The sequence below is a fragment of the Dermacentor andersoni genome, chromosome 11 (genome assembly GCF_023375885.2).
Source record: "Dermacentor andersoni chromosome 11, qqDerAnde1_hic_scaffold, whole genome shotgun sequence".
NCBI classification, from domain to species: Eukaryota; Metazoa; Arthropoda; class Arachnida; order Ixodida; family Ixodidae; genus Dermacentor; species Dermacentor andersoni.
This window is the reverse complement of record NC_092824.1, coordinates 49,493,980-49,520,930: the sequence shown is the minus strand read 5'-3', so window position 1 is coordinate 49,520,930 and position 26,951 is coordinate 49,493,980. Positions and strand designations below refer to the sequence as shown.

The 26,951-nt window shown below is 43.4% G+C and overlaps 1 protein-coding gene across 2 annotated transcripts in view; it reads left to right on the top strand.

Moving 5' to 3' along the window:
• The window catches only part of LOC126517967 (multiple PDZ domain protein-like), a 301,027-nt gene that overhangs the window by 101,871 nt on the left and 172,205 nt on the right, over positions 1-26,951 (top strand). For both annotated transcript variants that reach the window (XM_055064300.2, XM_050167791.3), the window contains exons 16-20: positions 9,840-9,963; positions 12,409-12,598; positions 14,242-14,355; positions 18,211-18,392; positions 25,526-25,899. In XM_055064300.2, coding sequence (XP_054920275.1) covers positions 9,840-9,963; positions 12,409-12,598; positions 14,242-14,355; positions 18,211-18,392; positions 25,526-25,899 — 984 coding nt within the window. The remainder of the gene's footprint in view (positions 1-9,839; positions 9,964-12,408; positions 12,599-14,241; positions 14,356-18,210; positions 18,393-25,525; positions 25,900-26,951) is intronic.

Sequence of the window (26,951 nt, the reverse complement as noted above, 5' to 3'; positions counted from 1 at the left end):
TTTTGTGGATATATGCAAGGTGGATTACATTTCATGAAAGGGAAATATTTTCATCTACCTGATCGCTGCGCGAAGCTACGAAGGAAACCAAAACAGGTGCTTCGGAAAGAAAGCTTCAAAGTTTAAGAAAAATTTGTCCCGGTCAGGGAACCGAGCTCGGGACCAACGCCCTTTCCACCAAGATCACTCTACCAAATGAGCTAACTAGGAGGCTACGAGATTGCAGAGCGAGGCCAGATTAATAACTTTAAGCACTGGGGTGCTGGATATAGCAAACCACATTTGCACAAATCTGTCAAGTTTCATAAGGCGTGAATATTGGCATCCTTCAGAGAATAGCACAGAGGCTGCAGAACAATTTGTAGCTTTGTGTTCCTTTCGGGCAGATGACAAGATTTCCCTAGCATTAGTTGACTACTGTGCATCATTGTCTGTGCTTCGTTAGCCCTGACAGAGGCAAGTCTCCTTGTCGAAACGTTCACCCCTTGTTCTACTACTGTGTTAATTACGAATGTGTTACCTACACCTATTGCACCTACCCACACACCTACACCTACTGCTCACCTTCAGCAATGCTTTGAGTAGCCATAGGATGGCTTGTTTTGCATGCATCTTGTTGCAATCTAGCAGTCCATCTTGTTAGACACAACTGCTACTTCACTGTGCCATGAGTGATGCGAGGAGAGAAATGTGCGCGAGGAGAGGAATGTGCAGTACATTGGCGGCTTATTGGGGTCTGCTGAAAATTGTTTGGAATTTGATAGACATTTTGTTCACAAAACTGGAAATTCAGCAAAAGTAATTCAGAAATTTCTAGGAGTTTGTTTTGCCAAATGACAGAATAGAAGAAGCAGATTTGGCTCACTGGTAGCAGTGAGCCAAGTCTGCTTCTGGTAGCAGTGGGTTTTGAACCAGATCTACAGTGCACAGAAGCCGCCGGCACTGACTGCTGACTGAGTACATCATGCTCCCTAAAGGGACTTTAAAAGAAAAGTTATTTGAACTGTATTAGTAAATTATCTTTCTACAATAGAGATCTTTAGCTTGTCTGGTAAAGGCAGGTAGATTGGGCGTTTTGTCAGTTTGGCGGAGATGTAAACATGAGCAGCACAAGCGGTGCAGCCACCTGGTGGCACAGAGCTCAGCCAGACAAACACAGAGCTAATATTGCGGTAACCAAGTGTATTCCACTTCATTGCTGGTGCAAATTTTTGCAGCAGCATAATCGTGTCGCGATTCAGCGCTCCTGAAAATTTATACTAACAGCAAAGTAGAATACACTTGGTTACTGCAATATTGTTGTTTGTTTGTTTGAAACTTTTGTTAGAGAGGATGGCCTGTGTCCTAATACGGGGGTAAGGGATCAGGTGAAAGGAAGGATGCCTGCCTCCTTAGTGTAGGCAAGCAAAACGTCAATTCTTCTGGTGGTGTCTCCTTGTGGTGCGACCCAGTTGCCGTGCAATACCACCCTTGGAGGCCCGGTGTGCTTGTCCCCGAGGCTGGCTGTAGCACACAAGTGGGAGGAACGAAAGGGGGATGGCCCAACTGCCCTGCGATCAACGTCAATTTCGTACTGCAATATTAGCCCTGTGTTTGTCTGGTTGAGCTCTGTGCCACTAGGTGGCTGCACCTCTGGGGCTGCTCTTGTTTACACCCTCACCCATTTGGCAATCTACCTGCACTTCCCGCATTTGCAGGAATACCAAACACACTAAAAGTCTGTTTTACCAAGAAAGCTGTACTTGCCATAAGAGGAGGCCTGGTTACTTAGCACAAAAGCAAAAAATGGATAGCAATGCCACCTTGAAGTTCCCGCACCATCCCATCCCACCATGATTTCATAGATTTTAATGCCATGTGCTTGTGCATAATTAATGTTTTATCGGTAAAGATACACTAATTTGTATTCTGAAAGAGCCAAACTCTAAACTTGGCAAGCCTCAAAAACTTTTGCAGCAGCAAAGCGTCCCAAATATGACAAAACATATTATTACGATATCATCGAGCGATGCTCAAGAGACGAGCCGCCGCGAGAACGACAATGAAATTGGTGGGTGCCTTTGGCGCGAGCAAGTGTTGGCCTGGCTGCCTGGCTCCAGTGTAAATAGCCGGCAAATAGCCTCTTTCGTCTGTGTCTTTCCACACGTAACAGTATTGAAGTCCGAAACGCCACACTGACCTACCAGCACTGCGGCTTTGGCGTGAAATTCAACAAATGGAATTCTGAACTTCATTCCCTCTTTTAATAATCAACCTATTACTGTGAAATTAATGAAAATAGAATTTTGAATGTATGCATTATTAGTGTTTCTCATAAGTGTCACCTTAAAAGACCCTGTAGCAACTTTCTAAAGTAGCTACTTGTTCCTACTACCTACTACAGCTACATACTCGGCATGTCAGAGATGTAATGACAAAAGCAGCTATGCTTATTGAAGTGGCACAGTGGCTGTGGTGTTCTGCTTCTGAACACGAAGGCGCGAGTTTGACTCCCAGCTGCGACAACTGCATGTTGATGAGAGCAGAATATCATACTGGTCATGCTTAGATCTAGGTGCGCATTAAAAAAAATTTCAGGTGGTGGCCAAAATTCAACGGGGGCCTGCATAATGTAAAATTCCTTCCGCTCGATTCTGTTCCACTCTTATCATACACCGTCGACAAGCCAGCTGGTCCCCGTTCTAAGGCAGGCGGAGCACCACTCTGACTAATGAGGAAGTGCAACAAGGAATGGCACTGGAACAGAATTGTTACAGTATCCCAGACCAGAGTCCTTCGCCCCCCCCCCCCCCCCCTTCAGTGGGCTGTCGCCCCAGTACTGCTTCAGGTTGTTTAAGCCCCATGAATTCCTTGAAAAGCAAAAGCAACTACGAAATTATTACGAAAAAACTGAAGCTATTTGATCAGAAACTTCCCAGAATACAACTAAACAAAGGACTACTGTCCATTTCAATTTTGGGTGACTTCCACTTTCGGTGGCAGTTCTCAGTGGTGCAAATGACAGCATCACATTGCAGGTGCACCGAGCAAGTTATAACATGTCGTGATCGTAGAGTTTTATGTGTAGAATAACATAGGGGAAATAGGGTACTAGTGTGCCTGCACATGCTGCCAGTACGGCTCTACAGCCAACACGTGAAGCATGAGAAGCACAGGCATACTTGCTAACTCTTTCGAAATTTTCATAAAGTTTACGAATTTGGACTCGTCTGATTTTGTAAATGTTGTGTAAAGATCCATGACAAAAAAAAAATACATTCTGTTCGGGAAAATGTTTTAAAGCTCTTGATGGATGGGGTACAGCCAGATTACAGAAAAAAAAAGAAGTTCACATAGAAAAAAAATTGTGGTCGTACTTACACGATATAAGCCAGAGAGTACTTGCATCAAGCAAGCTTATTCAGAACAGTTGCTTACGTATTCAGAATCAGCGACAGCTAGATTTCTGGAAAAGTCGCTGTGATCTGAAGACAACTTGTTGCTTGTCAGTATGTCCTGTTGTGAGTTTGTTTCTGCTTGTCTGTGACATTTAAAGGTGTGTGTGATTCCAAAAAAAGGCGTCTACACTGAGGAAATTTTTTTAAAAAGTGGGTGCTATTCATCCACCCTCTCCTGTTTTTTTTTTTAACAAATTTTCCAAGCTAAAGTTTCGGTACATGTGTGTGTGGAGGCCAACATCTTCTTTTTCTGGCTTTTTTCTTTTTTATATCTTTTGTGAGAATTGGCAGAAATGTTACAGTTTGAAAACATTAAAAGCATTCAGTGTACTATTCTCTAAGCAGCAACTTACAGAGCATCTAAGCAAGCAGATTCGGTGAATTGTTTAAACAGAATTCTTACTTAAATAGAAGAGCAGCCGCTAAATTGGTCGGTTTTGCACACTTCGGTAATTAAAAAAAAAGTGTTAATCATAACCAAAATTTTCGCAGCTCTCTGTAAATGGAACCACAGAAGCAAACCCTGAAGGATATTTTCAGAAGCAGGGTATGAAATAATTTTTTTTTGCAACAGCTCTCATCTGATCAGAAAGCCATCCTTAAGGAGTGGTGTAAAGGATTCAAGCAGGGAAAAGTTTGATAGATTTTAATGCATGGCATGTACAGTCCAGGAAGCCTAGTGGCACCACCATTTGCCCCCTAGATGCGACAACCCAAATTTCGGATGCCTTGCAGCATGCCTTTCGATGATTTGGACTCCCCCTGCACCACCGCATGTTGTATGGCCACCGAATGAGCTATGTTTTTGTTTTGATACATCGTTGGTGCCTCCTCAAAACCAAAACTAGCAAATCCTAGTGAATCCAATAGCCATAGATCACACCCTAGCCACGGGAGAAATTAGCTGCTGCATTCACTTCTTTATGCTTAACATATCTAACAGCATTAAGATAGTAAACGAGAAAGAAGGTGGTTAACTGTGGGACCCGATTTTTATTAGTCATATCATAAGAAACCAGCAAACACTGACACCACGGACAACATAGGGTAAATTACTTGTGCTTAATAAATGAAATAAAGAAACGATAAACTAATGGAAATGAAAGTGGAGGAAAAAACAACTTGCCGCAGGTGGGGAGTGATCCCACAACCTTTGCATTAATTTATCATTTCTTTATTTAATTTATTAAGCACAAGTAATTTCCCCTATGTTGTCCTTGGTGTCAGTGTTTGTTGGCTTCTTCTGATAGCATTAAGATAGTATATGACATATAGTGCTGGACCTTTTCACTTCTCAGTAATTGGAACTCCTGCTGATAAGAACATATTTCTCCAGTACCTTGAGGTTCAGTTTAACAAGATTACACTGTACTACAATGTTTTATGTTGACATAAATAAAAGAAGCAAATTGGGTAAACGTAAGTTAATATAGTAAATGTGTCTGCGATAAATTTTCTGCTAGTCTGCATACGGAATTGGGGTATCAGTATCCATGAAGAATTTTGCAGAAGTCGCAAAAGTTATGCTCTAGTACTTTTGACACCTTTGCGTTTTCATGAATTTTAGCATAAAGGTTTTGACGTGAACAAAAAGTCTGCACTCTGGCAGCCCGTAGAGCTTTAATTTCCTTTTAAATGCAACAGACTTCATCTGAATTGTCATTACAATTCAAATGCACAGTGCAACCCTAAGTGAAATTATTTCAGTCTCTAGTTTAGGCTCTGTAGGCAGAGGCTCCAATGTTGTGTCAGTGTGGTGCCAAGGGCTACTTTATACAACCAAGCTATTAGCTGTCTTTTTGTATCTGCTGTTAAACTTTAAAAAAGTGTGATACTTGCATGGGCACATTAAGGTTTGAACATTTTTTGCTAACAGTAAATACATATACTGTGGAAGCTCATTATAATGCGTCGCATCCGGCATGAATGTACCTTTATTATATCCGAATGTAATTATTAGCATATAATTGGTTACACCGTTGTCAGTGAGACACACTTTGAAATTGTTCCCTTATTATCCGGGAATTCGTTATGTTCATGATTTTCACGTTTGACTGTATTACATAAGACACACAAACAAAATGAGTTAATTAAGCACACCTTAACCATTTAACTTCCTAGGTTCAGTTTTCTAAGAAAGTGTAAAAAAATTTCCATGATTTTTTTTTTATTGCAATGATCGACAGCTTCTCTAAATAAAGAGGCTTTTCTTCAACAAACGCGCAAGACTCGAATGTAATTATCGGGATAGATGGTAGTAAAAGGAATTGAAAGGATTGAAAAATGTGTACAAGCATCGAAACTGAAATGTACGACAAGAACTGAGTGGACAAGCATGGCTCATTTCTGACAAACAAGGCAGAGGAAGCTGGGGCTTGTACAAGTATGGCTCGCCTTTCACAATATTGGCACAAACAGGTAGAACGAATACTGCTTGGGCTTGGTAGTGAAAGGTTAAACATTTCAGTATTCGCCAAAAAATGGGACCACCTAATTCTCACTTGTTCAGGAACAAGTGAATGGCAGTCACTGACCAAGTCTGAAGAAGGATCCTGAATGCCAATCCTTCTTCAGGCTTGTTCAGTGACTCTCATTCACTTTAACCCGTGCCCGACCAGACAAACTTTCGTTGAACCCTTGATTATGTTGAGTTACAGCTAAGAGATGAGTCATCTACTGCTGAAGCATGATAGATCAGAAAATTTTCGTTCCAGTTTTCTCTTACTCTACATGAGAAAGCATCAATTTATAAAAGATGTTGCAGACCCCATGCATTCTGGTAATCGATGTCACGCAAAGCATATTGCAAGCAGTTGGTTATCCGGCGCCACTAGGAAAGTGTTATGATGAGATGGACTAACATGTTTGTGTAAGGCGAGCGATTGGGTGTGTCACACGAGCATCTGTGTGACGACAGGAGCAAGACAAAATGACGACAGTGACAACAATGGTGTGACGGTGAAAGCATGATGACTCATTTGTTGTACACCGGCGCAGGAATGATATGGTGTTTTGCTGCACAGGTCACAACAATAATCTCGTACAGTGTTCATGCAGCACACTGCTCACATGGTGCGCTTAAATGCAAACACCAAATCCAGTAGATGCTCAGTGAGGGACATAGATGCAGCAGTGTCACGAGGGCTAAGGCGATATTAGATGTTTGTTGAGGAAGAAGGATGGTGATGAGAGATATATTCACAAAGAAGTACATGTATCTAAACATAAGCATTCTGAAACGCTTGTGCCGCTGTGGCATGTACCCGGTGGCGCAGAAGTGGAGAAAGCCCAAAATATTAAATGTAATAAAAGCAAGGAAGCTGTTGAATTTAATGTGCTTTTCTATTAAGAGATATGCTCAATTTAGAGACACCCGTAAGCTGACACATGTACAAGTTTTATCTCTTGATTTACTGTTTGATTACGCAGAACAGAAGTGTTCTCAGTGCACTCATTGTGTGTCAAAGTTCCATGCTGCATGAGCTCGAGCATCCGGTGGCATATACCAGAATGCTGGAGGACAATTTGCTGGAACTCGCATCCAGCGTGCATTTAATGTTTATGTACATGTCCACAAATACATCCAGTGAGATACTGACTCACCGGCAGACTGGACAAATTGTGCAAAATTGTGCTGGGCTAGCTAAAACATGTTCAGTTTAAAAAAGAAAGTTGAGGCAACCAAATTGTGACTTCGTTACTCTGATCCAAGGACAGATGTCCAAATTTTGTAAGCACCAACTGATAGAGTGTTTGAAGCAAACAGATTTCTTTGTCAATTCAGAGTTTAGGTAACATGCTTGCAGCTTGGCATTAGGTGTCTCTTCATGAAACTTATTGCATGCAGAGTTTCTGAATACACTGTACAATTTGAACATAACCCTAATATGAATATAGTACGTGAATACTTGCTTAAGTGATCATAATTAGCTGCTTGAGTGCATTACAAAAGAACATTCTGAAGTACTTGGTGTAACTGTGAGCAATTTTCTTATTGGTTTCACCCGTCTACAATATGCGATTCTTCTTGTGACTGCTCAGCAGCTAAGGCATCCATCCTGCTGCTGAACATGAAGTTATGGGTTCACTTCTCAGTCATAGTGACAGCACATCTTGAAGGGGTGAAATGGAAAAATGTGCCTGCACTTGGATTTAGGTGCATGTTAAAAAGGCCGCAGGAGGGTCAAAATTATTTGTAGCCCTCCACTTAGTCTCTCATAGCCGCTATGTTGCTTTTGTGCATTATACCAAAGGGATGAATGAATCAATCTGAAGTTTGGCTGAGGTCACGTGAAACATCTGGCATATACAGAACACTGCCTAGCAGTTTCCTGCTGGCTTCCAATAAAAGCTCTTTACAGATGGCGTGAGACGATGACAACTGTGCATGCCACCCATGAAAGGGTTAAGCCCCCTGAGGGGCTCTGTAGACTGCATGCCAAGATAGTGCATCAAACACAAAGGCACTGATAAAAAATAATGTTATTTAGAATATGTCGCAAAGATCTTGAAACACTTCTGACTGGGCTAGGGCTTCAAAATTAAATAATATGTGTGAGTTGTTTTGGCAAAAAAAGTTGGAGGGTAGACGTCTGGGTATTTGCTTTTGGTGTCAGTTTGTCATGTAATGGGTTCACTTCTTTCATTGTTTCTTTGCAATGTTTTACATCCAGCATTTATTTTCAAGTGGCTGGATGGGTGTTTTTTGGGTATGCTGGACATAAAATAGTTGACACTCTTACATCCTTCATTCCTGTAGAGAGTTATCGCAAGGAGTCTGCATTCTTTGAACCTGACAAAACACACTGAAGAATTAAAAACTCTTAATCTTTATTATAGCACTACGAGAAGAAGGGAAACCGAAGGGCCCAATTTCGTTTAGTCACAATCACACAAAGCGAACAGACAATGAAGCGTTGTCATTGTCTCTTGGCTTCATATGACGTATGCCATAAAAAACGTAGCACTACGCTTTTTATGATTCTTTGTGTGCAAACAATGCAATGAAAGTAAATATTCAATGGACATAATTCATTGGCATCTGAAGGGGCTAAAATAGAAGTTTTTTAATATGTCTTGGTGCTTTCTTGTCTTCAAGGAACGTATGGTTTGATGTCTCAAGGTTGACCTGCAAGGAGCGGGTCAACTATGAGATCAACTAATAGGTCTACTGGAAAGGAGGCAGGGGCTTTGTTTGGTACCAATTATAGTCCTCAAAACTGGTTTTATTAGCAAGTATTATGATGAGCATACTAAACGCATAAGCCCATCAAGCCTAACATAACCTCGGTGGTGTAACATTGGGACAATATTTTATCTTTGCTAAAACAGGCAGGTATTGCTTGTTCTTTTCTTTTGCACAATAATTACACAGGAGCCGCTGCATTGTTCGTGAAGTTTTGATATAAATTAGCTCTATGAGAAAGAAAAACAATGTCCTGCATAGAAGAATTGTTGAAGTTGAAACAATTTAGAAGTATAGTCGAACTTACTACTTTAAATACAGCTTAGATGCAAAATAGCTATTTGAGTATGATATAAAAAAATGTATGACTATGAGTTGAGGCTATGCAGTCTAAAGTGGGAAGAGATTAGGAACGTTCTGACAGATGTGATAAACGGGGACGTGAACTGTTTTGGACAGCACTTCTTATTGGAAACGGAGGAACATATCCTGTGAAAATGAAACGACTTGGGACTAAAAATAAACATAAACATAAAGATTTAAGTGCGCAACTGCCATGGTAAGTCTTTATAACACATGCGTACAAATGTACACAATGGCGCCACCCTTGTTGCAATTTTCTTGTGGTACCCAAATTTTGTTGTCATGCTATTGTCAGCAAAGGGGTCCTAATGATTTGCAAAAGTGACCCAGTTTTCTCGGCTAGACCACGAGCCATCGGCCATCGTGGTTTGTTATAACTCAAGTTGTTTTTTTTCTTGAAAACACAAAAGATGGCCCTGAAGCTGGTGTAAGTTGTCATGCAAAGATTGAGAAGCAAGCTAATAGGTGCCTACGTTACAAATATACATCTTATGTGTGTATAAGTGGCCAAACAAGCAATATACAGTGTCACTACACTTGAAGCTCTTAATCAAAGAAAACGCATGCTCAAGACTGATTATGGATGTATCACATTAAAGCCTGGAAAATAACTTTTTATCAATGGATTACTTGTATAACATGTCACGTCATCAATATTTTTTCCTTCCGAGTTCGAATAAATTTGTAAACTATACATAATTCAGTTTTAAATAGCAGTGCTCTTTGAGAGTCCATCGTACTGTACGCAATTCTTTACAAGGCTTCTTAGAAGTTTTAAGGAATGTGACGTTTATTTAAGGCTAGTGGTCACTTTATGGCATTAACTTCTTTTCCATGATGCTTTTCTCTTGCAGCTCGAGCGACCCGAGAATTCTATATCAGCCGACTCGGATGAAATCAGTGCCATTCAGCCGCCAGATGAGCTATGGAAGGCGTCTTCTGGGACCGTTGTTCTGCACAACACGGGTGGATCCCTGGGTGAGTCGGAACTGCAGTTTACAGGATCTCTAAATGTATTCTGTGCACCAAAATATCGAAGGCCTCCTGCGGCCATTGGGTGCAGTCGACGACTTGATTTTTCGGACGCCTATGTTTTCGGGCATGCTTGATTTTTCGGACTTTTTCCCGGCCCCAGGACTTACCTCATAAGGTCAATGTATTACGTGGGTCAAAATTTCGGACACTCTAGGGAGGGCTGTTCGATATTTTGGACTTTCCAAGCGTCAGCCGGGTCAACTGCCGTGCATTTTGAGCTGTGTCGCCGCCATCTTGTTTGTTTACATTTTCCTCCCGTAGCCTCGAAACCGGTGCAGGTCTTGCATGGCAGTTCCTCACTACTCGGGCGCTGGATTGAGGCTATATGCTAGCAGCTTCTGCTTCCGCAACTGCGTCACAACCGTAACGCAATGCTTTTTATTTCCCTTTCTCCCTTCGATTGCCTGTTTGTGTTTGCCGTGTATTGACGAGCTTAGCGAGCAGGCCAAGTCGTGGTCGTGCTGCGGAGACGCGAAAACCACATTCTGTCGGATGAAGAAATCATTGGCCAAGTGCTTGCAGAGTCCGAGAACGATGACGACGGCGACTCGCCTGCAGAAGCGCAGTCGTCACAAGCTGAGCTGATGCAAGCGCTGATGCAAGCGCTGATGCAAGCGCTGATGCAAGCAGCTCTTTCGGTGGCTTACGGTGACACGACGACTCTCGCCGAAATTCAGGCGGACCTGCTTGCACGCAAGCGAAGCATGGTTCAGAAGACCATTAATCACTTTTTCCAGCCTCTAACTCAATAGTAAGCAATAAATTGAGCTTTTTGGGGGCACATTTGTTTTTTCGGACTGCCTGATTTTTCGGACATTTTCGCGGTCCCTTGAGGGTCCGAAAAATCAGTCGTCGACTGTACTTCACTTCAATTTGGTGCCACGTAGCTGATGCTCTTTGTTCTGTGGAGCACTGAGTGATACGTGATACTGAGTGCTACTAATAACATGGAAGGACACCTTAGGCAAGAATGACAAGGCACGAGCTGCCAACTGGTTTATGGTCATGAGACATTGCCCATGTACCGGTGGTGGTCATGTGAGCATGTGGAGAAGCCTGTCTCTCCCTTCTTTTTTTTTGTCATATTTCTAACCTAGGCACATGTGCACGCTCACCCATATGTGGGCAATATTTAACCGGCAATAAACCAGGTGGTAGTTCACACCTTGTCGTCCTTGTCTGGCGTGTCTTTTCGTGTTACTAGTTGTACTCAGTTTTATTTAGTGTATTACAACATGAATGAACATCAACTAGCCAAATTTCTTGCTTTACTCGGCAGGTCCTTTGTTGCATGAGCTTACCTCTTGACAAACTTGCAAGTGATTAAAACACTTTGTGTCAGTGGCTGTAAACTGCCATGCAAGTGATTTGTCGAACAACTAAGGAGTAAAACTTGTGCAAAACTCTCGTCAGGTCCAAACTCAAATGTGGCTAATGTATGTGGGATCCTTGTTCTGCTCTATCTTCTTCCCTTCGATCAATTCAAAATCGATATTTTATTGTGCCGGCTATGCCTGCAACATAAACATGTCAGCAACCAAGCATTCTCCCCAACTACCTGGCTTAGCAATTAGGCGGAAAGGTGCTTGGCTCTGCCTCTTTCATAAAAATATTTTATTCTATTCCAGAGCTAAAATGTGAACTTGTCACTACCCCTTGACACATTTCCTCCTGCATTGATCACAATCTGAAAGTCCATGTGCCCAGCCGCCACACACTCTATTGTGCAAATTCCTCCACGCCAAAGACTGCCTCTGACTGGAACCACATCCCTGCCTCCATCGCCAGCAATCCCAACGAGTCTTCATTCAAGACTGCCATTTCTGCGTTGTTATTTAAGCGCTAACCACTCCTCTTTATAATGCCCTGGTGGCCTTGAGAGTATTTAAATAAATAAATAAATAAATAAATTAATTAATTAATAAACTCTTGGCTTCATATAACAGCACCTTTGGCATTCGGCAACTAACCGCAACTGACAGCAACTGACAGCAACTGACAAAATCAAGCTAATGAGTTCTCGACTAGCACATATTTATTGCACTGCGCGAATTATTAGACATGTACAAGCATAACTGACCATTGGCTGCATTCAAAGGGCAACTCTTATGCATCTTATGCACGTTACTTGGATGATGCACTACAATATCTTATTGGTGGCGAGAATCAAGACACAACATGCACTGTGTCTTTTTTTTCCTGTCCAGCACATCTGTTTGGCCAGCAGATGCTTTCACCCTGCCTCCCTTGTTGGGTTTGCTGTGCGCTCTCTTGTTGATGACTGATTGATGCTGTGATTGATGCTTGTGTGCCTTGAAATGATGTAAGCCTTTAGGAGTTGTTTAGATATGCATATTTTGTTGTTTTTATTGTGATGGGGGCGAGCAGGTCTGAAGCTGCGCTGGCAGCATGGCATTTGGACCATCTCGGATGTAGAGCCCGGCTCAGCGGCAGCCAGGCACGGAGAACTGCGCGTCGGGGACATCGTGCTCTCTATCAACGACCAGATGCTCTCAGAGAAGACACAAGGCGAAGTGGCTGCCATCCTTGCCCTGACACAGGATCTCAGTGTGGTCTTGTGAGTTGCCTAATGTTCTACAGGGTCCATTATGAAAGCAATGCGCATTTTCTGGGAAAAATAGATTTATTGACCGGACCTGTACAAGTGGTTAAAATTCTTCAAAATACTCTCCCCTGCATCATTACACTTGCGGAGACGTGTCTGCCATGCCTGGAAGGCACTGTGAGAGTCCTCGACGGGAATGTCTCAGGCACGCTGTAACATGCTTTTCTATGTTTTCTACGGTCTCCCAATGCTTTCCTTTCAGCTCATTCTTCAGTCGGGGAAACAAAAAAAAGTCGCATGGAGCCAAGTTGGGACCGTAAGGGGGATGGGGGACCACCGGGGTGTTGCTCCAGGCCAGGAAGTTGGTAATGATGAAGGACGTGTGGCTGGCAACATTGTCATGGTGGAGCTTGACTGTGTCTTTGATGTCAGCCCTCGCGCCCGACCCGGCGTTTCAATCTTTTGAGCACCTCCAGGTAAAAGACTGAGTGGGCAGTTTCTCCCTGCATTACAAACTCAAAATGGACTATTTCTCGGGCGTCAAAGAACACAAGGAGCATCGTTTTGATGTGAGACTTGCTCATTCGCACTTTCTCGGGGCGGGGGAATGATTTTGAGTGCCATTCGCTGCTCTGCCTTTTCGATTCTGGGTCATACTCAAACATCTAGGATTCGTCTCCAGTTATGACAGAGTTAAAAAAGTCCGGCTCATTTTGAATCAAATCCAACAATTCTTGACAGCTCAAAACTCAAAGTTCTTTCTAATCTTCCGTCAACACTATCGGTGCAAGCTTCATGCAGACTTTGTGCATTTGCAGATCCTCGGTCACTATCCCATGTACCGCAAATGTGCACATGTGTGGGTGTCAGCAATTTGCTGGATGCTCAATTGACTGTTGGAATGCAAAACTTTGCGCACACGATCCACGTTTTCATCGGTTCTGGTCGTTGTCCACAACAGGGTTCGTCGGCGACCTCCTCTCGGCCCTCCTTCAACACTTTGTGCCACCTCCCGGACTGTGACTTTGAAATGCAGTCGTCCTTGAAGGTCTCTTGAGGCATCTAGAATGTTTCGGTTGCATTCTTTCCGAGCTTCACGCAAAACTTTGTAGCGTATCGCTGTTCAATTAAATGCTCCATCGCACCGTGTTATCCGCTCACACTGGTCGGAGTAAACTGGCGACCGGCTGCGTTGGCAGGGCAGAACCCTCGCCACCGACCGGTTTTACCGCGCTGCCATGGATAGTCGCATCACAATAAAATCACGCGCATTACTTTCATAATGGACCCTGTATGAGTGTATCTACTAGTTACAATTGTGTGAACGAAACAGGCAATGAAGCCGAAAAAGACAATTAAGTGTTATGTTTTAATTGAAGTCAACTAACAGTAATAAGGAGATTGGAAATGAAGGTGTATGAAAAACGACTTGTCGCAGGTGGTAGCCGAACCCACATCTTTTGCATTACGCATGCAGTGCATTACTAATTCAGCTACCGCAGCAGCCATCCAGTGATGTGACGGAGGCGATTAGGCAGTGAAAATTGATCACGGACAAAAAATAGAACAGCAACAAGAAATCCAATATCGTGTTATGTCTCATATGCTGGAAAAGTGTCATCACAGGCTCTCTGATTACACAATCCTCTTTGTAGCATCAACTACCTCAGGGAGGTGGAAGGGGAGGCGGTTGATGCGCCACCAAGTCCATTGGTGGAGAAGGTCAAGCTGCGCAAGGTGAATGGCTTCAAGGAGGAGGTCGTCAAAGCGTGAGTTCTCGTTATGCCTGTCGTCACACATCATGATTTTTGCAAACAAGAGATGTATAAATCAGTCAAATAAGTTCTGAAGAACTCTTAACATAGTAGTGGTTTAGGCAAGTTGGGTATACTTAGCCATTGAAGACAGATGGACGAACAATGGGGCAAGACACGAAACACAGTGAAACAAAGCACTGTGTCTTACGTCTTTCTTATTCTCCCTCTGTCTGCTCCCAGTTGTGCACTGTCTATTATGGCTATTAGAGAAATCTGTTATTGATGAGAAGTTGCGCTGCATGGTGCTAACAAGGTGCATACTATTAAAACACAATCACACAGCATAAGGTGGTGTCTTAATTGTGTTTGTCATGTTAGTACCGTGCAGCTCAACTTCACATACATGACCAAGAACCAATTAGCCTATATGCAACTGTTTATCAGGAATTTGCTATGGAAAGAAAGTTTCATGCATTAAAAAAAAAGTGGCTTAACTGCAATATAATGCTGTAGAGTAGGCAATTTCATTCTCCTCATGTAGCAGCCTTCACAGCTGAAGAATTTTTCTGGTGTCAACACCTGCCTGTCTAATGGAGTCACTACATTGCTTGAACCACATTTTTGACAGATGGCATCTTGAGGCCGAGTCACCTAACAGTTCGAAAAATGGAACGTTGGAAACTGGGAAATATTGATGTAATTTCACAAGTTCTTTTATTGCATGGATAGTTTTACATTGGGCATATTATAAAGGCAGGACCCCTTAACTCCTACATAGAAGAGGTCATTAGACTATAGACTAGATCATTTGACATAAACATAGTGAGCGTGTTATGAAAAAATATTGTGACGATATAAATCTGTATTGTATCTCCATTTATTCAGTGATGAAAACGTGACAGTGTGAATGTCCATCCACCTAACTTCAGCAGTATGCCTACACTTTAATTTAATATGTCCACTTTTTAGAGCTTGCACCAATAAATTTGAGATTTTTATTCGCATCCAGTTTAGGCCGAAATCAATTTCAAAACAGTCTCCGACTGATTTCTCAGCCAGACTTTTCATATCTGTTGGATTTATTGCCCGCAGCAGGGCCAGCCACTCTTTAAACAGTGTATAAGAACAACTGAATTTTCAGCCACCATTGCATGAATATTTCACAATTGCCCTTTACAAATATTTGTCTGTGTTGGTGCAGATCATTGTTACTGTTACAAGAGAACAGAGTGTGTGCTCACAGTGTTTATACAGAACAAACTCATCCAAATTAAAAAAAAGATAAACATTTACCATCTTGAGTAACAAAAACAATTTTAGTATTTCTTTCACGTATTTTTTTTGGTATTTTACGCTTTGACCATAGTATCTTACAACTGGTAAGGTTGGCAGGTCTGGGAATGTTGCAAAGTTAGCCTTTGCATTTGCCTCAAATAGCAAACCTTGCAGCTTGCAAAAGATAAGAGAGGATTGTCTCATCAAACTGAAACTACCGTCTGGTCGCTCTGCCGTGTTCAGTTGCTCTAATGTATGAGGTTATAGGAAGCCAGCGTGAGCCAGCCTGTGTGAGGCCACCAATCTGAGAAGCTTAGTGGAAAGTAGCAGGGCGAAACTTCAACTTGTGGATTTCTGATGAACTTGCTTAGGATTCATGGTATCAACATTTGACTCCTTAAGTTGTTGAATAATTCAACCTTGAGCAGGAAAACATGATATCAATTTTATACTGTGTAATTACAGAGTTAATGTTTTTGCATGACTTTTTGGTACAGTTATGCTATCTTTGTGAAACATGTTTATATAGTATGAGCAGCCTTGTCGTTATGCCTTCTGAACTATATTTTGGTTAGCATGTGTATTATGGGATGTAGCTTTATGTTGGGCATGTTTGCGTCAGAGGGTGTCTTTTATTTTTCTTTCTTCCTCCACTGTTTGGATTAAATTTACAGCTAATTAGTGTACTGTTTAACTCTTTCCGTACCATGGGGAAAATAGGTGTCTTTTTTCAGGTCACGCCAGATATTTTTGTCACAGGGAACTACTGCACTCAATATTTTATGTAATACATAAACAAAAAGCAGGATGAATGCACTTTTCACACATAAAAGTTTATTAACGAGATGCATGTCATAAAAGAGATACAAATTGCCAAAATGAAAATTGTGGGATAAGATTGAACAAAGTTTGTAAAGACATGCTTGTATATAGTACTGTAGTATTGTATATAGTACATGCTTGTATAGTACTATAGTACAGTACGGAAAGAGTTAAAGGGCTCTCACCACGCCACATAACAAACTTTGGCTATGTGCTGGAAGTTATGTGCCCTCTATGGAGTGTCCTACCGCAAGAAGTTTTCAAATTGGTTCATTAATAGCAGAGATAGAAATATTTGGAGTCCCGTGAACCCATGATTTCAGGAGGCGAGCGTCATCGCCAACATAGACTCTCTCCACTTTCCCTCATCTAGCCTCTGCAAGTGAAATTCCTTCCCTGCATTCTCCCATACTGGAGCTGGAGGAGTGCGTGACGCATACGTCACGAGCTCCGTCTTCTTTTCTTGTTTACTTTCCCTCTCTCGCGTTTTTGCTCAGCGGTACACTTCCGGTGACGGTTTATCATGCATTTGGGTGAGAACGCTTGATTAGCGGTATAAGTCAGAGCCGCAAGCATGAGCACTGAGGCATACGTGATTGGATGAAAGAGCGTCATCGCGGTGCTGGAAGGCGGTAGAAAATGACATAGTTTCGTTCTCTGTGCACGTGACTGCACGACATGGGAACAAGCAAACAAAACAGAAGTACATATCTCTTGCTCCAGTGCGAACTGAAATAAAAACAGGCAGACATTCGGTTTCCGTTTTATTACTTCTGTAAACTTTAATTCGTCTCTTGAAGCAACAGATTAAACAAATAACTGATGTTGCCAAGAATAATTTTCAAAGTTACGTGTCACTGTGAGTGACATCACAGCACTGCCATGTACATAGGCGCACTTGTGCGATTGACGTCGGTTCTCTGACTGGGATTGTGGCGCCCACAAGAAGGCTAAACGGCATTTGGATTGAAATTTAAGCTCTTTCTGTGGCATGTAGGGATGTATTACTTGGCAGGCATGATCGTTAATGCTCATTGTATGCACTGCGCTTGTCAGTTCAATATGGCCAGACCTGGTGAGGGGCCCTTTAAGGCCTTGAGCCACAACTGGTAAAAATTTACCAATAGTTTCAGATTTCTATTTTTTTTTTCATTCCAGCAAGAAGAGTGTGGAACTGGAAACTATGAGGTCAGAGCTTCTAAAACTACAGAGTACCAATCAATCAATCAATCAACTGAGCAAACATGCCATATGTCAGCTAGATGGCAGCTGGGTTGAAAGCTCAGCTGAGTGCAGTTTAAAGAAATTAAATAAACCAAACTATTAGCAAACATAAGTTTTGTTCTGCAGTGTCTGCACTCATCAAGAACAGAATTTGCAGTAAGTCAGTGTTCCTGCATGTAGGGCAGCTGTACACAGCTTGAGCTTTTTTTCCTTTTCTTTCCTGTCTTCTTTTTTTTTTTTTTTTTTACATATCTTCGTTTTTGCTTTCAGCAGTCTTCACTGCAAGGACACCGCTGTACTCTACCTGTGGCATTCTTCTGTGCTTTATTTAGGACTTACGGTGGCTGTTATTTGTGTGTTTTTTTATTTGTGTGCATGTGTTTTGTTGAGCTGGCATGCGAGAAGCCACGAAGGGCCTCTCCTCTTAATCTTGTTAGATGCTTGCCTGGCAGTTGGCTAATCCACCAGCGAAGCTGAAGGATCTGTGTTTGTGCTCATCTTGTTCTCCCCGGGGTGGTATGTGCGTGGGCTGGGGGGGGCATACAGGGGTACGTCGGAGCCGGGACCTCGGCGGACATCCCTACTTGTGCCATCGACCGGTCTGCTGAGCCTATCGCTTCCGCGGCGACACTCAACGGCTCCCGACATGGAGACGATGGTGGCTGCAGTGCACAACATTGCCTCTTCGTACGTGCCTTCACTTAGGGATTCCATGTCATCATCGAAAGGTGAGCGCGGCACGTTTGCATAGTTGGCGACAGTTTGACGTTTGGGACGTGCTGAGGGTAGAGCAGATGCAGTTTCCACAAAGATATTGAAGGCTAGCCCAAATTATCTCTCTGGTCTACTTGTTCAAATGACCCTTTTTCTAATTTTCAAGTGGGGTTCTCGGCATTGCACATTGGCCAAGTAATGACAGCATTGGTTAGGGTTCACAGGCTGAGGTTTGTCTTTTTGCGCCTGGTTTCATCACGAGAATAAAGTCTACATTTTTCATGTCATAAGATAGCATACTGCGCACGTACATGATAATTGCAGAAAAGGAGGAAGGAAAGAGAAAAGCAGAAGGCAGGGAGGTTAACCAGAATAGCGTCCGGTTGGCTACCCTACTCCGGGGGAATGGTAAAGGAGAAAACAAAATAATTGCAGAAAAGACTATACTGCCATAAGCATGCAAAACTGTCTTGCCAGAAAGCTAGCTTTACAGCTATGAAAAGGTTCCATTGTCAAATGCAGTCGTATCCTGCACAACTTCTTTGTTATTTAAGAGTAAATAACTGTGCATGGACACTACTAATGCTGATGCATTATTTAAAAAGAAACACATGTGAGTAAATCTCTGAAATTAGTCTTTTCTGTGTGGTGCTGGACGAAATTAATGGGTTTTTCTTGTTTTAAAGAACAGTAGCAGCAGATGTGTTTCTCTATCTTCTAAGCAAGCACCTAATTTATTTATTCTTTTATACCAAAATTTATTTATCCAGACTACAGTACATGTCAACAGGGCATTGTTAGCCCTCTTTGATACTCAGGCCTAAAGTGATTGGTCGTAATGAAAGACTATCACAGTAATAATTTAAAGGATGAACACTGTTAAGACATGAGTGCTTGGTTTTCACAGTGTGTCATTTGTACCTTTGCCAATAACACTGGTGCACCTCACTACCAGTAATTCAGCCGTGGCAGGACCTACAAAACTGATAGAATTATTAGATTATTTGAATGCAAAGATGCAGCAAGAAAATAAAATTAAACAAATAAAACTCAAACACAGCTGTGCTTCATTTGGCAGTATTTACCTGCCTCTAATGTGCCGTGGAACCTGAGCATTCTCGAGTGTACGTCAGTTTGTTGTTTGCTCACTGCATCGTGTATCTGACGTGTCTAAGTCTGAATTTGTCCAAGAGGAGGCATTCTTGGTAAATATTACCTTTATTTTACCTTCACCTTCTCACTTTCATTGCATACCGATATGTTATCATTTGAATCCTGTGCTCACAGATGCATCTGTGACTGGGTTATCGTGCTGCATGAGCTTGTGCTTGGTTGTAGTATTTGCATTGACCTTTTGCATTTGGGAGCCCCTCTGCACAGTTTACCCATATAAGAAACATGCTTAACATTCCTTCTTTTTAAGTCGTGTTTGAATTGCTTCAGGTTTTTGTTCTCTGCATTAACAATTGAAATACAGTGCAACCCCGGTTATACGTCCCCCGGTTTTGCGATGACCCGGGTTTTACGATGGATTAGCGCAGTCCCGGTGAAGCCCCCATAGAAGCAATGCATTAAAAACCCCAGTTATCCGACGCAATTTTACGCCTGACCCGCATTATACGACAACCCTCGCGAAGTGCGGGACAGAACGGCGGGCAAAAGAGAAGTGCCGTGGGTCTCTTTCCTCGCTCCGTCTCTGCATGCGGAGCGCTTGACACCCCTCGAATGGTTCGCTACAGTGCAGCTTTCTTCCCTGCCTCGTCTCATCGTTCGTTTCTTTCTGCCCCCCCAGCAGCCCGCAACGCTCATTGTGCTGAAATAGCGCCTTTTCTTCTCCAGAATCACTTTCTTCCTCTCTTCTCGGTGCCGTCTGTGTTGGAATTAGTTATGTGTTCTGCTATGTACGCGCGACGCCACAGGAGAGAGGCAACGCCAACAGCATCTGTGTCTGCACGGTGGATCACTTGATGCGCGGAGCCTATATGATGGTCGTTCACTGAATAAAAGGGCTCTCCTCGATCACCCCAAAGCCAGCGTCTTGACTGCATTTTTGGGACACGGGGTCTCATCTCAATGCTTCTCGTCGCGTTGGGGAAGCGTTTCTCTACCCCCCCCCCCACCAGCAGTTGCCCGCGACACCCGCTGTGCTGAAATAGTGCCTTTCCTCCTCCACAATCACTTTCTCCCTCTCTTCTCGGCAGTGTTGCCTCTCGTCGCGTTGCAGAAGCGTTTCTCTCCTTCCAGTTTCCCAGCAGCAGATCGCCGACAAGGTAGCGCGGAGAGGCCTAGGTTTATCGCACATGTTCTTCGTCATAATCCTAGTGACTAGCATTCAGCGGAGGTTTTGAGTTGTGTGGAGCAATGCGACTCACGATGTCCCGAAAGCAGACAGTTCTGTCGCTCAGCGATAAGCTGAATATTATCGAGGAAGCGGAAAAGCGGTATGGAGCCACGAAAGCCAGCATTGCCCGGGACCTTAAGATACCCGAATCTTCGCTTAAGACAATCCTGGCAAACAGAGCGGTGATATTGCAGAATGCCAACAAGTTCGGGCTCAAGCGAAAAGCGGCAAAAGAAAGACAGCATGAGAAGTTAGAAAAAGTTCTCGTCAAGTGGCTGCGTCAAGCACGGAGCTCTGCGATCAACATTGACGGCGCTACTCTAAAAAAAAAAGGCGGACCTTGTGGCATTGCACCTGGGCATCGACAACTTTCAGGCATCGAACGGGTGGCTGGATCGCTTTAAAAAAACGAAACAGGATTGTGTACAGCCGCTCCTGCGGAGAAAGCACCTATGTGGACGTTTCGACAGTGAATGAGTGGATGGAGTCGCTGTCGGAGATGATCGCTGCATACAAGCCCTGCGGCGTTTTCAACGCCGACGAGAGCGGTATTTTTTACCTTATGCAGCCCGAGCAAACCCTTGCGTTTAAAGGTGACAGCTGTCACGGTGGCAAGCGTAGTAAAGAGCGTGTGACGGCACTATTCTGTGCTAACGAGGATGGTTCCGAGAGGCTGCCCGTGCTCGTTGTTGGAAAGTTTGCAACGCCACGGTGCTGTAAGAACTTTAAGACGCTGCCGTGCAGCTACAACTTCAACAAAAAGGCGTGGATGATGTCTTTGCTCTTCAACAATTTTTCGCAGCAGCTGGATAACAAAATGGGTGCTAAGGCGAGGAAAATATTGCTTTTCGTGGACAACGCACCGTGCCGCCCACCCGATACGTCCAGCCTGAGGAACATAAAGGTTGTTTTTTTTTTTCTGCCCAACTGCACAAGCCGGCTGCAGCCGCTGGATGCCGGCATCATTAAGTGCGTCAAGCAAGGGTACCAGAAGCAATTAGTGCAGCGTCGGCTGGCGGCTATGGAGCGCAGCGAGTCGGAAAAAAAGATCACTGTGCTCGACGCCATGCATTTTATTGCCATTTCATGGAACACAATGTTGCAAAGCACAGTCGCTAACTTGTTCAAGCACTGTGGCTTTAAGCGAGAGACTGCCTCCTCTGCTGGTGACGGAACAACCTCAATGCTGCTCCAGGTTGATGCAGGCTTCGCCAACGACGATTTCGAGGGTTTAAACCTCACCACGACCTTCGCCGAGTATGTGGAGGCCAATGGCAACGTTGCAATCTGCGGTGAAGTGTCGCTGGATGACGCCATCAAAGAGGCTTTGCCTAGTGCCGACACCTCTGCGACATCGGATGAGGACAACAATGTCGCCTCGGATGCTGTGCGTGTGCCTACCACGTTCGCCGAGGTGCTACGGCACATAGACTGCATCCGGAACTTCATCTGTTCACGCGACGCCGCAGAGGACCTCCTTTTAGACGTTGTCCAGCTCGAGCGAAAGCTCTTGGTTCACGGATGAAACAAGGTCCAAAAGAAACTTACCAACTTTTTTTAAAGTTCGCGCCAGCTGGTGGGAATCGTAGCAGTGGGCAGTGGAGTGCCGTAAAGGTTCGTTTGAATGAAGCATGATTGGTACCTGTACTGCAGCATTAATTCTTATCGCATTTGCTTTTTCGGTAATTTGGGTTTCCAAGCCCTGCAGAGTATGTTAGTAGTTTACATTGAAGTTTCTCGGCAATCCGTTGTGCGAAATAAGTAGTATTTTATAGGTATAATTTATGTTCGGATTTTACGACGCCCGCATTTTAAGACGCTTTCTCGCGGTTCCAACCAAGAAAGTTGTATAATCGGGATTCCACTGTATAGAACAATCTCAATGCTTTGTTGCGAAAGCTATCATTTCCACAGTTTGCGAAGGAATTGGTTCATCATGTTATTTGTAGGTTTTGATGTAGTTTTCTTATTTCTTTTTCACTGTGTCCACCCTTGCAATGTCTAAAGTTTTAGACATTAGTATATATGTAAATAAACACGCACCCAGTTTTTTGGAGTTTGTTGTAGAAAACAGTGGTGCACCTGCACATGGGCAACCTGTTATATAACGAGAAAAATGTAGCATGCCTCCTATTCTTGCAATCAGAAGTAAGAGTAAACATGTCGAGTTACATGTAGAGTTTACTTACACAGAATGGAATTTTATTTATGCCTAATGCCCGTTGTTATCAATATTCTACTACTTTTTATCGCTGTCTATTGACCACAACCGACTATCCATCTTACAGTCATTGAATTTACAGGGACATAATTAAAAAAAAAAAAGAGAAAATCTAGCATGCCTGTAGGTGCAGTTTGCCTTGTACTGGCAACTAGTCTCATGGCTATCAGTACAGTTAATATGTACAAATCTTTGTATGTTCAACTACTAACGCTGATTGAATGATGGGTTGACTGAATTTGATATCCTGCATTTTTCTAACAATTCTGCTAGAATCACAAACAGTTTGGTGGCCCAAGGCAAGAAACTAGCCACTTTCCCAATTTGTCCTGCAGTGCATGCAAGTCTCTGCACATAATGCACATAAGCACATAATGCACATAATGCAACTATTCTGCTGCCAACTTAGAACGTAAAAGAACTTATCTTCTGAATTAGCCCTTGTAACTAAAGTCCGGCAGTGGCACGTCATTGTTGCCATCTGATGCAACAACTGCTCTGACAGTAGGCCGTTGCTAACATTGCGAACAGGGTTTCAGTTCAGTATCTGATTGTAATGCGCAGCCAATCTTCAGACCAATTTTATCGGGAAAGGAAGTGTGTGTTAGAATCACATAAACACGCAGTCATTAATTGCAAGCTGCCATATTCATTTAGAAATCTGCTGAAGGCAGTTGAAAAATATGTATGTCTTCGTCAAAGCGTAAACATGTCTTCGATGCATTCACTGTTTCCTGGCGCCACTAAGATAGACCCTGCTGCCATTGTGGTCACCAATGAAGTCAGGTGTGCGTGTGCTCACCACTCAAGCTCTAATTATCTGGCGAGGGCTAATTTCAGAATCAATAAAACTAATATAATGGCCAATAGACATATGTGCCAGTTGGGAGCTTCAGTTATGATTGAATAAACTGAAAAGCTAAATTACCGTGGTCCGATTAACTGAAGTCTACTATAGTTGTACGCAGTCAGTGTTCGTGGTACCATCAGCTTTGTAATAATAATAATAATAATAATAATAATAATAATAATAATAATAATAATAATAATAATAATGAGCCTATTTTATGTCAACTGCAGGACGAAGGCCTCTTTCTGCGATCTCCAATTCTCCCTGTCCTGCGCCAACGGATTCCAACTTGCGCCTGCGAAATACCTAATTTCATCACCCCACCTAGTTTTCTGCCAACCATGACTGCACTTCCCTTCTCTTGGCACTCATTCTCTAACTCTAATGGTCCACCGGTTATCTATCCTATGCATTACATGGCCTGCCCAGCTCCATTTTTTTCTCCTAATGTCAATTAGAATATCGGCTAAAGCCGTTTGCTCTCTGATCCACATCGCTCTCTTCATGTCTCTTAACATTACACCTAACATTCTTCGTTCGATCACTCTTTGCATGGTCTCTAACTTGTTCTCGAGCTTCTTTGTCAATCTCGAAATTTCTGCCCCATATGTCAGCACTGGTAGAATGCATTGATTGTGCACCTTTCTTTTCAATGACAGTGATAAGTTTCCAGTCAGGATCTGGCAATGTCTGCCGTATGCACTCCAACCCATTTTTATTCTTCTGTAAATTTGTTTCTCATGAGCTGTGAGTAATTGACCTAGGTAAACATACTCCTTCATAGGCTCTAGAGGCTGACTGGTGATCCTGAACTCTCATGTTCCCTTGCCAGGCTACTGAGCATCATCTTTGTCTTCTGCATATTAATCTTCAACCCCACTCTTACACTTTCTGTGTTAAGGTCCTTAATCATTTGTTGTAACTCGTCACCAGAGTTTCTGAACAGGACGATGTAATCTGCAAACCAAAGGTTGCTGAGATATTAGCCGTTGATCCTCACTCCTATGCCTTCCCAGTTTAATAGCTTGAATACTTCTTCCAAGCATGCAGTGAATAGCATTGAAGAGATTGTGTCTCCTTGCCTGACCCTTTTCTTTATAGGTAATTTTCTACTTTTCTCATAGAGAATCAGGGTAGCTGTGGAATCTTTGTAGATATTTTCCAAGTTATTCACGTATGCCTTCTGTACTCCTTGATTACCTAATGCCTCTATGACTGCTGGTATCTCTACTGAATCAAAAGCCTTTTCATAATCTATGAAAGCCATATAGAGAGGCTCATTCTACTCTGCAGATTTCTTGATCACCTGATCAATGACATGAATGTGATCCATTGTAGAGTATCCCTTCCTGAAGCCAGCCTGTTCTCTTGGTTGACAGAAGTCGGGTGTTGCCCCTATTCTATTGGAAATTACCTTGGTGAATATTTTATACAATGCGGAAAGTAAGCTAATGGGCCTATAATTTTTCAATTCTTTAACGTCTCACTTTTTGTGGATTAGTATAATGTTGGCATTCTTCCAGTTTTCTTGGACCCCTGCAGTCGATAGGCACTTCGTATATAGAGCCACCAGTTTTTCAAGCAGTAGGTCTCCTCCATTTTTGATTAAGTCGACTGTTATTCCATCTTCTCCAGCCATTCATATGTGCTCGTATGTTGCTATATATATAGATGCGATCTCTCCACACTACTGTCTGAGGTACTAAGTAAGAAGTCCATGGGATTTTTTGTGCAGAGCTGCTGGTCCCATCCAGCCGGAGCCTGACCTCGACACCCAGCCCGAGTGCCTCCCCGCAGCCCCCGTGGCCGGCACGGACGCCATCACCACTGCTGTCGCCGTCCGTTGGCGGCCCCACTCTGCAGCCGTCCTCTCCCCTGCACCAGCAGTGGGGACCCGAGCGCGAGGTTGAGCTGGTGCGCGAGCTGCCTCAGCAGCGGAACCTGGGCATCAGCATCGTGGGCGGACACGTCGACCTGTTCCGGCATTCGCAGGACGGCGGGCACGTCGACAGCCGCAGCGGTGTATCCGGTATCTTTGTCAAGAATGTGCTGCCAGACAGTCCAGCAGGAAGGCTAGGCGCCTTTGGCCGTGGCGATCGTATCCTTGAGGTCAGTGGAACCCGTATTTCATAAGCCGTTTACATACCTGCCAACTCTCCCTAGGAAGGAAGCAGGCTAACCAGTTCTCAGAATGGCTGGCTACCATATGGTAGGGAAAGGGTGTAAGGGGAGTAAAAGATAATAGAAAAGAGATGTTACAAAAGAAGTAAAGAAGAGCAAAAAATATGCAGGAAAAAAAAGTCTGTCTCTAAGACCAGTTCTCCGCAAGAAGCGCAACAACGCTTTCACAGTCTTCTGTGCTGAGGAAAGTCTCGACCAGAGTCCCAGGACCCTTTCTTTCGACAAAGGGTATTAGTCAAGATTCTTTCCTGGGCACACCGAAACGGGGACACTCACAGAGAAGATGGGTGATTGTTTCCTACCAGCTACAATTATCGCATGTAGGGCTGTTGGCTATTCCGATCCAAAATAAATATGCATACGTGAAGGCCATGCCAAGCTACAAGCAGCTCAGAAGCGTCTCCTCAGCTCTAGGTAGTCCTGATGAAAGACGTAGCTGTAGATTCGGATTCAAGTTGTTGAGACAGGCGTTAGTAAACTTAATCAAGTTACACTGTGAAAGTGTAAGTTCACATGCGGGCAAACAAAAACCTGTAGTTGCGTCTGTTCTAGATAACGGTATAGCTACATAGTGGAGGCCATCATGAGCAGATCAGGCGGCCTCATTTGCACGGTCATTTCTGTAGATGCCGCAATGGCCTGGTATCCACTGATAAACTATGTTGTGTTTTTTTCTATTGCGTGGTGATGAAGTAGTCTACCTAGTTTTCCGTAATGTTTGCAGGAACAGCGCACCACGACAAGACATCTAACCTCGACGCCTAACTGCCACCCGTTTCGGTTTGGGCTTGTGCGCAAGCCACAAAACGCGCATCTTTATTCTCTTTTGCCTGTTATGCTTGCTAATTCTGCAAGTCTCCTTAAGCTGTCGGAAGCAGCCACTACAGGGCCCTCTGCCTGGATGGGACATCAATACATACACGACTGTGAGGCGATGCCAACTCTGCTGTGCACGGGGAAGTGACTGTGGTGACATCAAT